Source organism: Fringilla coelebs, assembly GCF_963513975.1.
Source record: "Fringilla coelebs genome assembly, chromosome: 3".
Taxonomy (NCBI): Eukaryota; Metazoa; Chordata; class Aves; order Passeriformes; family Fringillidae; genus Fringilla; species Fringilla coelebs.
The window spans coordinates 99,488,869-99,506,330 of NC_140030.1; the positions used below are offsets into that span (position 1 = coordinate 99,488,869).

A 17,462-nucleotide genomic window follows, 5' to 3' on the forward strand; every position below is an offset into this window, starting at 1 on the left:
ATACTTCTGTACTAGTATTGTATGAGGTTTTTTACTTTTCTGTTTGTATTTTTGCAAGGCACTCTCTGAAGACACAAATAGGTATGCTATGGCTAATGAGCGCCTGATATTCTCCCAGCATGCCTCTATGTAGTATTTTATGGCTTTTTCACATGGGTTACAGATTACAAATAAACTTCATTTGATAATTGGAGTGAAATGAAAATAAAATCAAAACTATTTTTTTCAGCGTAGTTTGTACTAACAGGCAAAGTGCAAGTGCAGCTTTTTCACAGAGAAAGCTGCAAATTAATCTTATGAAGCAGCTTGTGTGAGTAACTCTGGCAGGTAGTTCAGCTGATGGAGCAAGGACAAGCCATGGTGTTTGGCCCTCGCTCTGGAGGGTCTGAGCCCTGTGTGAGGCTCCGCGTGTTGTCACCGCTGGATCCGAAAGGGGCAAGGGGGTTCATGCTGCGTGTAAATGGAGCAGGTTAACTGGTGAAGAACTTTCTCAGCTAATTAAGGATACAGATAATATTGCAGTGACAGCTTTAAAATAGACACCTTGTGCTAAAAGACAAATGTTTTTGGCTTCCCACACGCAGTCTGAATTACATCATTTATAACCCGTAGGAGGTTATCGTGGTTTCCTCAGGGGAGGATCAGCTGTTACTTTTCATAACTGAAAAAAATTCTGGACTAGTTCTTTTTCCAAGGGAATATTTTCAGAATTTATTTTTGTCATTCTGTTGGAGTGGATCATTATTGATTACATAAATCTTCCAGGTTTAATGCACCCAACCACATTCTCATGTCATCAATGGTAGTTCAGAATAAGGGAGCTGAAGTCAGCAGAGGTCTGACTGAAATCAGACCCCTGTGCTTTGATGGGGTTTTTCAGTCTTCTGAAGAGGAATGCTATTTTTGAGTACTATCATAAAGTACAGATTTTCATATAGGTGCCTATAATAGAAGTCCTATTCTAAAACACTTCCCTTGTTCATTGAGCAAGGTTGCTTGTCCTCAAGGCGCTGTTCCTGTCTTTCCTGAAATTGCTGAGAGCTTGTCAGACCTGCTTCTGAGGCTGGAACAGAACTTGAAGCAGAATGCTAGATGCCAATTCAACCAAAACTGCTGTTTGTTAGACTGGACAAAATTAGCTGTGGCCTCAGAGCAAAACAGTAGATTTTCTCTTGTCCATCAAGTTAATGCCCCTTTCAGAGTGTCCACAGACAATGGATTTTTGTGTGTGTATATGCTCTGACTCACATGACTTACTTCCAGAATGACCACCCACTAATGGCAGGTGTCCATGGTAAAAAGATGCTTTCATTCTGTTTGTGACAACAAAAAACTCCTCTATTGAGATTTTACAGATGTGCTCAAGGCATAGTAGTAGATAGCTCTTGCATTAGTTTGTGCTTGATGTCTTGTGCAGGATCAGCTGCTTGCTCATTTCAGAACTTGGCCTCATTGTCTTGTTTTTGATATCTTGTTTTTGTCTTGCTTTGATATCTTAAGACACTTGTGTGTCTATAGTGGATGACTAAGCTTATTCTGAGTTACAAAAGAAAAGGTGTACAGTATAGACTAAGGAAATAATAAGCCGTACTAAAGCAAAGGCTGGCCTGATACTCCATGCTCACAAGGCTTATTCTTGGGGATTTTGATGCTGAAAAACTCCCTTTTCTAGAAACAAGAAAATTAAATTTCCTTCCTAAAGAATGTAGTATATGGCTGTTGATTTAAAGTGATAGGCATTTAAATTGCACTAACAGATGCATCCCTGTAACTTTCCTGTGCATCTGTAGTGAAGGATGCAAGCTGTACACAGAATGTGGCTGATCTCAAAAGTGGAATCTAAACCTGATGATGGTAAAATTGCAGGTGTGTGTGGGAAGGAAACGTGAGCCCGTTTTTAATTGAAAATGGGGAGAAGTGTTAAAACTGGTAGATAAACACATGTTCTCTTTACCCAGTGATCACTTCAGTAAAGACTATTTTAATACAAGCTTGCAAAACTATTTATAGGAAAAACAGTTAAAGGAGAATAACTTTCCAGTGGGACACGTTACTTCACCCGTCACATAGAAGAAAGTGATTTCTCAATCTTTGTCTCAACTTTCAGAAACATAGTGATGCAAGGACCTGATTCCTTGTTGCTTGTACCAGTGCAGATCAGTAACATTATGGATATTGTTTGTGAAACCCGGCAAGCTGGGCTTGATGCGAACACATACTCAAACAAGCAGTCAGTCTGCTGGGAGTTACTGTGGGGTTTTGGGTTTGGGTGGGGTTTTTTTGTGTGTGGGTTTCTTGGTTTTTTGGGTTTTGGTGCTTTTTTTGTTGGTGGTAGTTTTGCTTGTTTTTTCTTTTTTTTTTCCTTCTCTCTGATTACTTATTGTCTCCTCCTTCCATGCTTGCAGATATCTTCATCTCGAGAGACTCGTATTCTGTACAGCTTGTTTGTGTCTCTGTGACTTAAGTTTAGTATTCTGGTTGTTTAAATCTGGAAATCAAGATTTTTTCCTTTGAAGTGGTGAGATGTAACCATAGAAGACAATATGCAGTGCTGAAACACTGTATGTATATTCAGAGGATTTTGGTTTCTGATCTTGCAGTCACAGGAGACTTGCTTAGTGGAAACTAGTGATAAAGAGCTTAAATGTGTAAGTGAATATTGGCAAACTTGGGTCCTACTTGTGTATTCTCAGGTACTGTCACACTATTCACTGTGAATTGTTTGTTCGCAGTAGGGGGTTTTAAATCCAAATAAAGCTGTAGACACTAACTTGTAAATCTTGAGGGATAAGGACAAAATCTTGTTTCATTGGTTATGGAGTTAGTTATAATTTATGTCTAGCTGGTCAAAAGTGCACTTCAAGTGCATAGTCCAGTTGCTTGATAGAATTGTGTGGACTTCCTAAAATTAATTGTATTCCTGGAATAATTTAGGTTGGAAGGTTGTCCGGTTCAGTCCCTGGACTCAAAATGGGACTGGACTGCCTTTGATCAGACTGTTCAGAGCCGCATGCAGCTGATCTCCAAGGATGGAGGTCTCATAGGCTCTGTGGATTGAGGGTTTTTCCCTCCCATAATAGCTAATCAGGATTTTCTGTGTTGTAGCTTATTTGTTGCCTCTTGTTCTGGCACTGCATACCTGTCAAAAGGACTAGATTCCATTTTGTCCGCATTCTCTCTGCTGTAGCACAGAGTTGCTCAGGAAATAGCTGTATGTGAGAATTGCAAGGGTAGTCAATGCAGAACTGCAAATAGTAAAAAAAAAAAACAAAACATCAATAGAAAAAATGTCTTGTGCTTTATTTCTAAAAGAAAAAAAATCCAAACCTTAAAATATGTAGATATAGAATATAAATATAATATTATAAAAAGGGAGGGGGAAGTTCCCATTTTTGCATCTGAATCAGCATATTTTTATTTTAATATATTGGTTGACAGAGGACTTCTTTCTATACTGTGTAAGTCGTTTTCTATGCAGTATTTTAGAAAAGGGCTAGTCTGGCACTAGCTACAGTTGCTAGCAGCCTATAATGCTGGCTCTGTGTTTAGAAAATGACAGTAGTTTATTACAAAGAGACTTTTATTCTAGTATTTTTAGCTTTCAGCCGAGTGTTTAATGAATCTCTGCCTGGGCTCATTGAATTTATGTTCTCCCCTCCTCCACCCCATTTTAACCATTAAGATACTGCTATTCTTGCTGCAATTCCAGAAGCTGTACTTGGTCTACAAAATAGCAAACTTAATTCACAAGGTGCTGTGCCTTACTGCAAACAAAATCTGAAGACTTGCTGAAGCAACTAAAGGCTAGTTGTGAGTGAGTCTCATGACCAGGAAAGACAGCTGAAAAGTTGCAAATGATTCGTTAAGCTAGAGCTGATAGTTTCAAAACAAAGCAAAATTCATCTGTCTCTGTCCCCCATGGAAAATGATGTGCTCAAGGAAAGTGAGCTCTTAACCTCACCTACTCTGAAGTGTTGTTTGGGAGGTCTTCCCAGGGGATAGCCTGGATGCAGGGACCGGTGTTTGCATGAGACAGGAGAGACTACAATGACTTTTCGTTCTATTGGAATGGAGTCAGAAATTTGTGGCTTGCTTTCTCAGCTATAGCAGTCTTTGCCTTCTGTGGCTTTAGTGAGTACTAGAGAGCATGAAGGCTTGTCAGAAACCAGACTTATGTTACTCAAAAAAATTTTAAATGCTTTTCTCAGTTCAGTTTTTGTCACTTTCCAGTCCTTCAAAACAGTTGCATGTGACAGTATTCAGCATTGAACTTTCTGCTGCCCCCAGAGGAACCAGTGTTGAGAATAAAAATATTACCTGTTCATGAGTTCTTCCTGTTCCAGTTTCCTATTTTTGACACTGAAGAATTTTACCTGGTACCCATTATGGTTTGGGGCTAACTGCAAACAGTTGTGCTTGCCTTTAGCCATGCAAGCTGCTTTCCTCTCAAAATCTTTTCAAATCCATAATACAGGACTCTGCAAAGGTAAGCAGAGTCCTGCTTACCTTATTTTCAGGCTTTGGTCTCTTCTCTTTAGCAGTAGCAGAGATCTTGACATGAAATGTTTGCTGCTGCCAGTTCTATGATTTTTGGAAGAACATCGGATGAGATGGAATCTTGTAGTTGACATCTTATTCCTTATCAGTGTTGAATGTTCTTGGATGAATTTAGAAGAGTCTTTTGTTCAGAGCTTTCTCCAATGAAGCTTGTTCCACTGATGTCTGGAAATGCTTCTGCAAGAAGCAGCAAAAATGTAATTTGTGTGTGTTTTTTTCAAACAATTGGTTCCTTAGCTATATACTGACCCTTCAGAGCCAATTTGTCTTTTTAATTAGCCTTTCCTAACTTTTTGAAGAAAAGTAGTACTCTAGAAATAAAAACTGGTCAGGTTATACTACAGGAGAAGGCCCATTATATATTTTGGTGGATCCTTTTCATCTACTCAACAGTTTTCCTTCAAGTAAGTTCTTCACTCAGCTTTAAATGATTCATAAGCCTGCTCTATTTCAGGAGTGGAGATGTTATCCCATGGCAGATTAGACTCATCTCCAGTGGGACAGCACTTGAGTTTTATTCACAGACATGAAATTTCCCTTGGACTGATCTTCAGAACCTCACTGGAAGAGTATAATTGGTCTTTGTTATTTCTGGGAACAAAAACATTTTCCCATTGGCTAGAGTGCACCAGGCCAATCACACTGGATGAGAAGCAGTGTATATGTTGGACTGATTATTTTTTTAGGAGTACTGAATCTTGTATGTACTTGAGTTGAAGTAATCTGGGGGTGTAGTAGTTGTGGAAGTGGAGTGTGAAGCTCATAAAGGTTCTGAGATGTATTTGAAAAAAAAAAAAAGAAGTTCAAACATTTCAGCCAGACTGGAAAGGGAATGAGCAAGCTGCGTTATTAATGATGGCTCTAGAGCTCAAACCTTCCTTAAGTTTAATAAGAAGTGGATTTCCATCACGTGCAAAGTAAACTTGAGTGGATTTCTTTAAATGTAAAGCAAAAGAAAATGTTTTAAGGAGGAACTGAGCAATAGATGTGGGGCATCTTTCCTTGGACTGAGATTTTCTGTATAACTCCTTGTATTGCTGAAGTCTGTCCCTGGGAACTGCTGACCCCTTTTATTGTTTCTGCACAGTTCTCTGATCACTTGTGCAGGTAACACATTAGAGTTTCCTTTAACTGTTCACATGTTATTTTTGTGAGGCTTTGAAGTTGACTCAGACTGAGACATGTATTTTTTTAGTTTTCCATTAAAATTGTTCCCTTGGATGAATGGAAGAAGAGGAGAAGCTGTGCCAAACCTGTTCTTGTAGTAATGGCTAAAGTTATTTTAAATGTTTGCCTTCCCACTTTCTCTAAGTGAAAGAATTAGCTCTTTAACGCTGTAATATAGGGTTATACTATTTAAATCTTTGGTTATTGTGGCATGGTGTTTCCTAGTTCTATGCTGTTTCCTTATAGGTGCTGCTGTAGTTTCATGGCAGTATTTCTTGTGAGTTTTTAAATATGAAGGCAGAGGACAACTGTTGGCCAAGATAAAATTAGTTGTATGTGAAGAAGACTGAATTGCAGGGGAGAGGTTGTTGAAGAGATCAATATTCAAGCAGAAAATAGGTTAATCATGTGGGGAGGAGATGAGAAGATGAGCTCTTTCAGAAGATACCTGTACAAGCAAGTATAATGCAAGAAGATCTTAAAACAGAAATGCTGAAGTTAATTGTAAAAATACTCCATAGGAAATATATCTTTATTTTTATATACAGATAAATCATGAGGATTTATACTCATTTCAAAAGTAGAAATACTTCAGAAGGGAAATGTGTCTAAAGAACTGAGCACTATTAAACACCAAAATGTATATAGTTCAATATTAATGTCAGAAAAGCAGCCCTGAGGTGTGTTCACAGGCACATAGTTTGAGTGTGGTGCTCCAAAGTGGGGTGTGATGCCAGGAGGTTATGAGGGCCCTGGAAGACATGAAAATTGTGAACACAGTTAATGTTGTGAGGCTCTCTTTATCAAATGGGGCAATCCCCACTTCAATGCTTTGTGACTGCTGACATCATTTAAGGCCACACTTTCATGGGATAAGTTTGCTTTAATGTCTTCATTTGAGAATTCAAAAGGCAAAACCTACAACAGTGAGTAACCTCACAATCCCAGGGGAGTTACTGCTACACTTGGGTCAGCAATCCAGAAGGGCTTTGAGCAAACTATATTCCTTGACTCTCTCAGTCAACAGTGAACAGTGCCACTGCCACTGTTCAGTGTGACAGAGGGAGACTGCTGGAGCAGTAAAATGCACTTTCAGCACCAGCTGAGTGATGGGTACCCTAAGGCATGAGCCAGGACAGCTGCTGAGTGAAAGTGCTCACTGCTTCCCAGGCAGCAGAAGGAGCTTGGTGTCACAAGCTCCTTGTGTGAGATGGGACACAGACACTTCACAGCAGTGTTGTGCAAATCAGGTTTGTTGCAATGCACTCATCTCTCAGTGGGTCAGGGTACTGTTGTGATAATATTGCACGTGCTAGCCACAAGGACAGGCTGCAGTTAACTTGTTTCCAGCACTATGAAATCTACAGTACCCAGACTTAAAGAATAGATTTGGAAAATAATGAGAAAAGAAAGAAATTAAAGATCTCTATTTACTCTCCTGGTTGTGTTCTACAGGCATCATAGCAAATGCTTTGAGACAGTGTGATGTCTTTGCCTGTATTAGTGAGAAGCCTTCCCAAATATGTGGAATAGTGTGAAGGAACAAACTTGAGTTTTAAGAGCACTGTGAACTGATTGCAGATGGCAATCAACATATGCACGCTGAATAGGAACTTGTAGATTTGAGAAAACATGTTGAAGGCCAAGCTTCTCTGTGAAGGAGTAAAGACTGGGAGAGATAAGGTCAGTAAAGGGATCTTTGCATCAGGTCCTGAACAAATGTGAGCAGGGTGTCAAGCACTGCCACATCTATTTCTCTGTTCTTACACCATAGCATGGGGACAGATAATATCTGCATGACGACATCTTTTCTGCTAATAACCATGGTCTAGTCAAGGTAGATGAAAGTGGAGATACAGCACTGTAGTTGTGATCAAAGTTGATGACAGGATTCAAAAAGTGCTGTGTGGGTCAAAAAGTGCATTTGCACAGAAGGCAGAATGTTAACCATCAGTACTAAAAAAGATTAGCAGCTCTTTGAGTTGGTATGAAAACTCACCTGGAAGGACCAAGGGAATGTTCCTATTTCTGTTAAAAAATGCCTCAAACAGGCTCACATCAGCTTTATTCTTTATCAAGCAAGTGCTCTGCTGGGTAGGCTTTCTTTAGAGGGAAGGTCAGAGATGAGCTGCATAGGTCAAAAGTGTCTGGAAATGCTACTAATGAGAAGCTGTAAAAAATACAATATGAACTGTTCCTCAAAGCAGAAGTCTGAGTAAAAAATGCACTTCAGGACTGTTTTCATTAGGAGTTACATGGAATTCCCTCAGGAAACCTCCTTCAAATAGATGTTTATATCACTTGTGTCTGGCTAAACATGAGCAATCACAATGCATACCCTAAACTTTTATGGTAGGCTTGATATTAAATTGTCATGCAACTTCCTTCCATCTGCAAATCCAGAAACTTCTTAGAAAGCTCTGAATTAGACACTTCACATGAAAACTTTTGCCTGTCCAGCTGATTGGCTGGTCTTGCTTTGTGGTTTGTTGGGGGTTTTTTCCCTTTAAATGTAATGCCTATCTGGCTCTATTTCTCAACAGCTGAATGAAATATAATAAATGAAGCTATGTATCATTTATTCTAAAAACTAGCGTGGAGGAAAACAAGTGTGGATGTTTTAAGGCCATAATGGAATTTTCTAAATGCATTTTTTTGGTGATGTGGCAACTTCTTTAAGGCAATTCAACCTTAATTCATGTGGTTTTATATATGTGCTTTTAAAAATTATTTCAGGCAAAATCAAAACATGGAAAATGCAAAATATTGTACCTGCAGTATCAGATTGGTGTGAAAGTTTGTACAATTGGAGTAGAATATTTTCTCTTACACTTAATTTTGGTTTTATTTTTACAGGAAATAATGAAAAAAGTGTGCCACAGCTCTTGATCAGAGACCTGAAGTTTGAGAAGTCATTAGCTAAGCTCATGTTTTCTCCTGATCAAGAAAATCATCCATCAAAAGCACCAGTCAAATATGGTGAATTGATTGTATTGGGGTAAGTGTTTGTGTGTAAGAGTCTGAGGGTTTTCTATGCTGTAATCCTGTGGACATGTGTCAGTACTGTGTTAATCAGTTCTTGAATTTAAATGTGATTAATTGAAAATCTCTAATTAGTAACACTATACTAATTGAGAATACTCGGTGCTTAGAATGAATGTTCTTGTGGGTCTGTATCTCATGAGAAACTAAGTAATACAGGAGTGATGGACTTTGTTCTTTTTCGGTGCTTTTTGATAGGTACAATGGGTCTCTCCCAAATGGAGACAGAGGGAGAAGGAAAAGTAGATTTGCTTTATTTAAAAGGCCCAAAGCAAATGGGGTGAAACCCAGCACTGTGCACATTGCCTGTACCCCTCAAGCAGCAAAGGTAAGCTCCATTTCTCCCTTCAAGTCTGTCTGATTTCTTCTTGTGCCATATAAAGAGCTGTTAGGAAATTGTTTAAACAGCATAAATATCTGGCTGTGAAAAGAATGGGTTTGTGTTTATCCAAAGTTTTTAGTACCTGTCAGGGTTAGCAAGAAGCAATTCAGCAAAGAAGATTTGGTGCATAGTCCTTACTATAGCCAGAAAAAAAAAATTAGTTTTGAAACATGAATGATCTGGGCACAGGCTAGTTATCTGTTCTAGACTTTGTGGTTTTGTACTCGCTCTGCTTTAGGACTAACTTTGCTTCACGTGCAGCTGACTTTTAAATGATCCTTGCCAAAGCTCCACGTGCACTTGGTGCTCCATCCAGTGGGTAGGAGTTCCCCAGGGATCAGGACAGGTGGGTTTCACAGGGTATGTTTCATAGGGCTTGTAATCAGAGTTCCCACTAAGAAGCAGAAAAGGAAGGGCTTAGGCCCTGAAGTTGAACTGTATTTCAACAGTGTATGTCAAAGCTAATACATTATGGCTAAGGTATTACCATGCAATATTGTGGTTATTCAAGTGTGTGTGCAATTGTGTTCAATAACTAATGGAGCATTTCTATTAAACAATGGAATTTGAGGATACTTAGTGGTTGTTTAGAAACTGCCAGTGACAGGATCAGGCCTTTAAACAAACATAGTAGTGTTAAGTGCTTGACTCCCAGAATACCTTGACACTTAAGGATCTTGACCCTAAATTCAGAGAATGGTATAAAGTATTCTGAAATCAGAAGCATTTTTCTATCAAAATTCTTGTAGTAGAGCTACATTCATAGTAGATCTATGAGAAGAACATTTATTTTTGCAAATTCTTTATGGTCCGGTAAATGCTTTTTAGCAGCACTTTTAGAAGTGTTGGTTAGTTTCCTATTAGGTAATTGCAGAATGAACATCTAGACTACCCAGCTGAAACCTTTGCTACAACTTCTGCAACCTATGTTGAGTTTCTCCATTTTACCCTATTTACTACCACTTTTTTATTTATGTATCTTAAATCAGTCATTACTGATTTTAGTATTAACTCAAATCCTGTTTTTAGAATGAAGTCCCTAAGTTTTTGTCCTCACTTTGCTGTTCGCCAAGTTCACTCTGAGATGGCCATGAAGGTGTTACATTAAGTTTTAGCCTTTTCCTTTGGTTGTTTTATCGTTTTGTGTTCTGGCCAGTGTTGCTTTAACACAAAACATGACTAATAGTATGCCCTGGTTATGTTTATTTAGTTGCAGCATGTGGTGAAGAGACCAGTTTGGTCTGTTGCTGAATCGATCCTGCAGCTTTTTTTTAGTGGCCAGGACTGGGTTTTGTGAAGTTTAACTGTAGGTGTGTCATTAACAACCATCTGCCCTAATGTGTGTATATATATATAGTCTGCTTTGCTGCTGTATTCTGTAGAATTATTGTGCACTGGTTCAATAACATTTGGCATTTTTCCATAGGCAATAAGTAATAAGGACCAACACAGCATATCTTACACTTTGTCTCGGGCCCAGACAGTAGTAGTTGAATATACTCATGACAGCAACACAGATATGTTCCAGGTACGTGAAGTAAATATGTGTGTTCTCATTTTTGGCAGTTTCAAACAAGGCATCCTCTCAGCAGGCTTTTTCTCTCAGACCCAAAAATTTCTGTGTCAGTTTCTGCACTCACCATTTAGAGCAATTTAATTCAGTTCATTCCCAAGGCCATCCTGTGAACAAGGCAGTGTGTCTGTACATCTCTTTTAAAAGACTTGGGTAAAGGTGAAAGTTGGGGGTTTTGTGACTAATGCACAAGATGATGGTTTTGCCTTTGCTGGTCTGCAAGTCACAGAATCTGTCTCCTAGTCCCTCCTTGCAAAATGAAGAATAAAGGGCACCTTTCTCTTCAAACACTTAGAACTTAGCTTCTGGCATTTACAAAGGGATTTGGGATCAGCCAGTTGGAGCCAGGGTAGAAGAAATACAGTGTGGAAACACAAGAAGGCTTTTGGCACAACTAATATGAAAAATACTCTGAACTTTTTCAAGCAAACCCAGAATTGTCTAAAGCACTGGGGGATGTGAAGAGAGGAGCCTTCAGTGCCGATGCTAGCAGCTCAAAACAACTTTGCTGCAGTTCCTGTGTGTATGAGAAGGGACCACAAACACATCTGCAGCTGTGGTGTGCCCTCATATCTTTTAATTGTTTCCTGTTTTTCTCAAAAGGAAGGGGTTTGTTTTGGGGTTCTTTTTAATGTGGGCTTTGTTCTCTCTGATTCCCAGACTGTGATCTTGTGTAGCTTTTTTTTTTTCCCTCGCTGTTGCCACTAGTTTATGGCAAGGAGTTTTGCTGTCACAGCATTTAGCTGTGACGCCACTGCAGGATCTAAGGAGGTGGGAGGTGTTGGGAAGTGGTGGAGGAAACTGCTTTGCAACTGCAAGTACAAGAGAGCAAAAGGACTGTAATGAAATCACTGCAGCATAAGCTATTGTTTGTGTGAGTGTTCTCTCTTCAGCATGCTCTGGCATGTGTGCTGCTCTGAAATTGCCCCTGGCAGTCCCCGTGTACTCATGGGCTATCCTGCCTAAGAAGCAGTAGAAAAATAGATTCTGACAAAGCAGTTTGTCTCATGAAAGCTCTCCAGCCTTCACCAAAAAGCACCTCAAGCTTTTGGGTCTCTTGCTCAGCAGTTAATCAGTCTTAAAATAATCACCTATTTTCAAAGAGCCTGAGAGCTCTGGGAATGAGTTAGTAGTGTGTAAGGAGGCTTTAAACCCAGCTATATGGAGGTTTGGGAAAGGGTTATTACTTTTCCTCTTTGCAAGGAAGAGTACAAGATGAGTTGAGTGGAAGAGCTGGGATACCTATGCAGTTTCCTCAAACTCAGTACAGTTGTGTGGGACTGCAACTACCAGCTGTGCAGCTACCAGCAAAATCTGATTGTAGTCAGATGTTACATTCTTGTGTTCCGAGTGTGCAAATGTAGCCCCTCTCTGCACACCCACCTGGTCCCTGGTCTTTCACAAAAGGTTTGCTGCTTCTTGGTGGCCACCAGATCTGGAGAGACAGCTCACATAATCTGATTTTCATACATCTATACCTTGACTTAGTCTGGCACTGTTCAGAGTGTTTTGGGCATACAAAGTGACTGCATGTCACTGTTCTTCCCTCTAACTGATGTTCCCTGGCTCTTTTGGTGCTCCTGCAGCTGGTCTGCCTGACCTGAGTGTAACCTCTCTGATGAAAAGGCCTTCAATGGGAAATCATCTCAGAACTGATTTAATTACATAATTTTATTTCTCCTTCCTTCATTTGGCTTTACCCAGCTTTCAGAATAACTTTGATCATTTGGAGGCAGAAAAATTCATCAATTCAGATGAGGCTTTAGAAACCTAAATTGATAGACTGGTGGACAGGAATGCTTTAAACTGTAATGTCATGATTTTTGTATCATTGCTTTTAATTGCTTTGAATTTGAATAGTCCTAGACCCAAAGACAAACTTCTGACCAGTTTTTTTTTGTTTCAATGCTTTTCCAGATTGGTCGGTCAACAGAGAGCCCTATAGACTTTGTAGTAACAGATACAGTTCCTGGGAGTCAGAGTAATTCAGATACACAGTCTGTGCAGAGCACAATATCAAGGTTTGCCTGCAGAATCATATGTGAACGTAACCCTCCCTTTACAGCAAGAATATATGCTGCAGGATTTGATTCCTCAAAAAACATTTTTCTTGGGGTAAGGGAATTCTTTTTCTTTTTTCCACTAAAAGTTCGTTGCGCATGTACTTTTTTAAAATAATTCTTAGCTCCAGCCAAATTAAAGGTTCTCATTGATGTGATTTCTTTTAGGAGAAAGCTGCAAAATGGAAGACATCAGATGGGCAAATGGATGGACTAACAACAAATGGAGTTCTTGTTATGCATCCTCGTAATGGATTCACAGAAGACTCCAAGCCAGGGGTGTGGAGAGAGATTTCTGTGTGTGGGAATGTGTTCAGCCTCCGTGAAACCAGATCAGCTCAACAGAGGGGAAAAATGGTGAGAGGAGTGACCAGTGTTTTATGCAACCTGTTTAAAATGGTGCAGCCATAAGGAGAATAGTTTGGTCATAGAGCTGGAATCTGCTGGAATTCCACGTAGTTGTCATCTCTGCAACTAGTTACACTGCCTCTTATGTGTCTGTCTGCGTGCACAAAGGTGTCTTGATCAACCTGAATAACTGAGTTTATCTGCAAACTAGTACTTAATTGCACATCTAGGCTGCTCTCCTAAACTGAGTTTTCAGTCTGCTCTATACTTCTGCAAGCTCTCCTGCACATTCTACAAGTATTTTCCCGATTCTCCCTTGTTTATGCTTTTCCCACTTTCCCTTTTTTATAGAATAATGAAAAATAGTTATAATTTTTTTTTATATTCATTTCCATGTTGGCATTCTGAGTTTTCCCTCATCCTCTTGTTTGCAAAGCATCGGTGACATTTCCAGGAGATATTTGGGTTCAATATGACTTGGGATGTTTCAGCAAAAAGAAATGCTACATTGAACATTTTTAAGCAGCATATTTAGCTAGGAGTGCTAATGGGAGGAGGAGAAAGCCATGTGTAAAGGGGTGTTTTAAGAAAAGTCTAAAATATGATGGAGGACTAAAACAGTCTTGTGATACTACTTGAGGCATTTCAAGTAACATAGTTGAGAGTGCTATAGGGATGGAATAGAGAGTTAGAGAGTTGTTAAGATGGGAGAGGAGCTTTTCTTGACTCAGTGTGGTCTATTTTAATGCACACTTTAAAATGTTGGGGTGGGGTTTTTCCAAAAAAAGGAGGGCAGAGAGAAGCTGATACTGGGCTCTCTATGGGTGTCTTGTGGACGCAGTCAGAGCTGCTTGAAACTTTGATGGATCTTCCAGGCAGATTAGAATTGTGGAAGTGCACATTGTTACTCTTCAGAGACCCTTAGGTGACGGCTCTCCGTGTCTGTGTCCATGTCAAGGTTGAGAACGAGACGAACCAGCTGCAGGACGGCTCCCTGATCGACCTGTGCGGGGCGACGCTGCTGTGGCGCACGGCCGAGGGGCTCGCGCGCACGCCCACCGTCAAGCACCTGGAGGCTCTGAGGCAGGAGATCAATGCAGCCAGGCCCCAGTGCCCCGTGGGCTTCAACACCCTGGCCTTCCCCAGCATGAAGAGGAAAGATGTTGTAGACGAAAAGCAGCCGTGGGTGTACCTGAACTGCGGCCACGTGCACGGCTACCACAACTGGGGGAACAAAGAGGAGAGGGACGGCAAGGACCGCGAGTGCCCCATGTGCCGCTCCGTCGGCCCCTACGTGCCTCTGTGGCTCGGGTGTGAAGCGGGATTTTATGTGGATGCCGGACCTCCAACTCATGCATTCAGCCCGTGTGGACACGTGTGCTCAGAAAAGACAACTGCATATTGGTCCCAAATTCCTCTTCCTCACGGTACTCACACTTTTCATGCAGCCTGTCCCTTCTGTGCGCATCAGCTGGCTGGTGAGCAGGGTTACATCAGGCTCATTTTCCAAGGGCCTCTCGACTAACACAGGTGTTCCCAAGGACTTCAGTAAACTGATAAGCTAAGCGATTCTCATTTTTAAACCAACTGTTTTTCGTATTCCTCTGGGCTTTGCTGGTTTGCATTAAGATGAAGAATTTTTTGGTTTTTTTGTTACAACAGCTAAATCCCTCTTTATTGAGAAAAGTCTGGAAATAGAAGAAATGGGGGAAGAAGGGGGAGACCTCCTGCTTTTTTTGGTTAATAACTACTTCTGAAGAGGTGAAGCAAGTGTTGTAGAGTGAACTTCAATGCCTTCAGTTTAATGGTTTTTGAATCACATGCCCACAGTGTTTGAAAGGTGTTTCATTCTTTTTGTATATGGAGGGTAAATAGTTCAAAGAACATTAGTTTACAGCTTGGATGCAAACATTGTAAAATATAACATGTATATTAACTCTTTTCTATTTATCTGTATTATTGAAAACATTTATAATGTTTAGAGAGTAGCATGGTCATAGTGTGTTACATCCAGCAATTGGATGTGTAGAGTAGTTCTGGATGGAGAAGAACGTGGGATGAAAATGGTAGAAAAATCTTTTAATCTAAAATACTGAGTTCTTAGAATAGGTAAAATGCTTTTTTAACAAAGCTAATGCAAATAATGATGGCATAAAGTTGTGCATTAACCGTGTTGAAAGGTAGCTAAGAAGGACTTCTTAAATTGTCTTTTTGGTAGGACTGTGCTTAAGATCTGGTTATGAGAAGAATATTTACCAGACTCTTCAAATATGCAACTTAGTCTAGATTAAGGATTTTTTTCTCCCTTCACGCTAACACTTCTCTTTATTTAGCATTAGTGACATTTGTGAGGGTTTTTCCAATGTTAAACATGAACAGACCAGAAAGATGAGGCTTGTTCTGTTCCTTGCTGTTTTGGGGTGGGGGGCGGGGACAGGTGGATGCACCTGGGCATGTGTGTGGGGAGCAGTTTGTGACTTGGCCACAGTCCCAGCCTGAGAGGGGTTTGTCAGCTGGACGCTCAGCCTTCCACCTGCTGACTGGTGGAGAGGCCTCAGGCCTGGCCTTTTCCCCTCTGCCAGGTGCAGATGCTCATCTGGGTGACATGTGGAACAGAGGTAGAGCCTGGTAGCCAGGGGACGTGTCCCTGCCTCCTCGGGCAGCTGGGCACAGCTGGCAGTCTGTTGGGAGAGCTGGGACCTGGGCTGGGCTCAGACCCTCTGTCAGATGCTGCTGTGGGCTCTGCTTACTCTGGTCTCTGTCTGCTCTCCTCTTCCTCCCCTTCCTTCCCCTCTGTATCCACCAGAAAAGACCAGTGTACTACATGCAGCTCTGCTGCCAGCCCACTGTGCTTCATGGCAACCTGACCTTTTTAGCATTGATTTGAGCTTTTTTGGCCAGCTTCGTACATTTTTTTAAAATACGTACTGTATAATTGACAGTAAGAAAATTTCTGTACTTTATAGTAAAGCTTTAGCTTTCACTTTTCTTTTGAAGCTGTTCTAAAATTTTCTTTGTTTAAGGAGACCTGTGTTGCTTAGATGTCATGAATTACTTACTTTGACTGTCAATTATTTCTCCATTTTTAAAAAGAAATTATATATATTGTTTGGTTCACTCAGGAAATGCATGTGTCAGGAAACCTGTACTATAAGTTCAGTTAGCTGTCATGTACAAGTAACTGCTGTTACTCCCTTTCCATAGAAATATAACTGATTTTGATATTTTCCAGATTATATGCATTAAGTAATGAAACTTATGCAGCAAGAAATCCCTGTATTGTAGTTGTTCTAATCATCTTATTCAAACTATAGTAAACTGTAGTTTTAATTTTTATTTGCAAATTAATTTATTTAAACTACGTGAGTAAACACTTTTCAAAAACAGAAATTCTGGGATTGTGGCTTTGTTTCCAAGAGATGGGAAAGGGCTGGGGATCGCCCTTCTGTTGTCACCTCAGGTGTCCCTCTGTTCTGCACATATGGATTAAGAGCACAGAGAAGCAGCAGTAAAGACTTTGGACGTTTTCCCTGGTAATGGCTTTGAATAGCTCCTTTTAGATGTGCCCTCTCAATGTGTTTTATATTTAACTCTCTGTTAAAGGTGAGATTGCTGTTTAAATGATATAGTTAAATGAGTAAGTTGCAAATACTGAAATGTAAACTAAACTTTAAAATGGCAAGAGCTCTTGATTCTGACTTCCACAAAATCTAATTGACATTTCTCTGGTCCTGATCTTGTTGACTACAGGAACATGAAAAACCAGAAAAGAACACGATGAAAGCTACAAAGCAGTATGAGTAACACAGAGCTGAACTGTGAGCACAGATGGAGCACGGGATGGTAGGAGGAATATGGGAAGTGCTGTTGGAGGCCCAGCTGGAGGCTGATGTAGAGCCAGGGGTGCAGTTGGGTACATGCACACCTAACTGCAGAGGGGAAGAAGAGAGGGTCTTGCCCAACATGCAGCCCTTGTTAAAGTCCTACCCCATTTAAGATGATACATTATGCTTACACTGTACTTCTCTACCCCGCTCCTCAGCCCCCCAAAAAAAGACTTCCCAGAGGTATCTGAGCAGAACTGGCTGTGTCTCTGGGGAGTGTTAGGCTAAGTTCACTCTTCTGTCTGCCCCACATTTTGCCTGTTTTGCACTTTGCTCCACCCAAGTTGGGCTTGTTAAATCCCATTTTTAGAAGGGTGGAACATGGGCATTCAAACACGTGAGACAGGGAAGTCCCACTGTCAAAGGCAGCATAGCAATGGTTGAGTAGTTTGTGGAGCAAGTTCCATCACCAACAACAGCATCTCTAACTCTGGTACTTTGTTTGAGTA

At 40.5% G+C, this 17,462-nt stretch overlaps 1 protein-coding gene across 3 annotated transcripts in view; it reads left to right on the forward strand.

Moving 5' to 3' along the window:
* The window catches only part of PELI1 (pellino E3 ubiquitin protein ligase 1), a 43,128-nt gene extending 26,552 nt beyond the window's left edge, over positions 1-16,576 (forward strand). For all 3 annotated transcript variants that reach the window (XM_084203197.1, XM_084203198.1, XM_084203196.1), the window contains exons 2-7: positions 8,581-8,722; positions 8,965-9,094; positions 10,575-10,676; positions 12,639-12,836; positions 12,950-13,138; positions 14,088-16,576. In XM_084203197.1, coding sequence (XP_084059323.1) covers positions 8,652-8,722; positions 8,965-9,094; positions 10,575-10,676; positions 12,639-12,836; positions 12,950-13,138; positions 14,088-14,654 — 1,257 coding nt within the window. In that variant the 5' untranslated portion in view covers positions 8,581-8,651 and the 3' untranslated portion in view covers positions 14,655-16,576. The remainder of the gene's footprint in view (positions 1-8,580; positions 8,723-8,964; positions 9,095-10,574; positions 10,677-12,638; positions 12,837-12,949; positions 13,139-14,087) is intronic.
* The last annotated feature ends 886 nt before the right edge of the window (positions 16,577-17,462 follow it).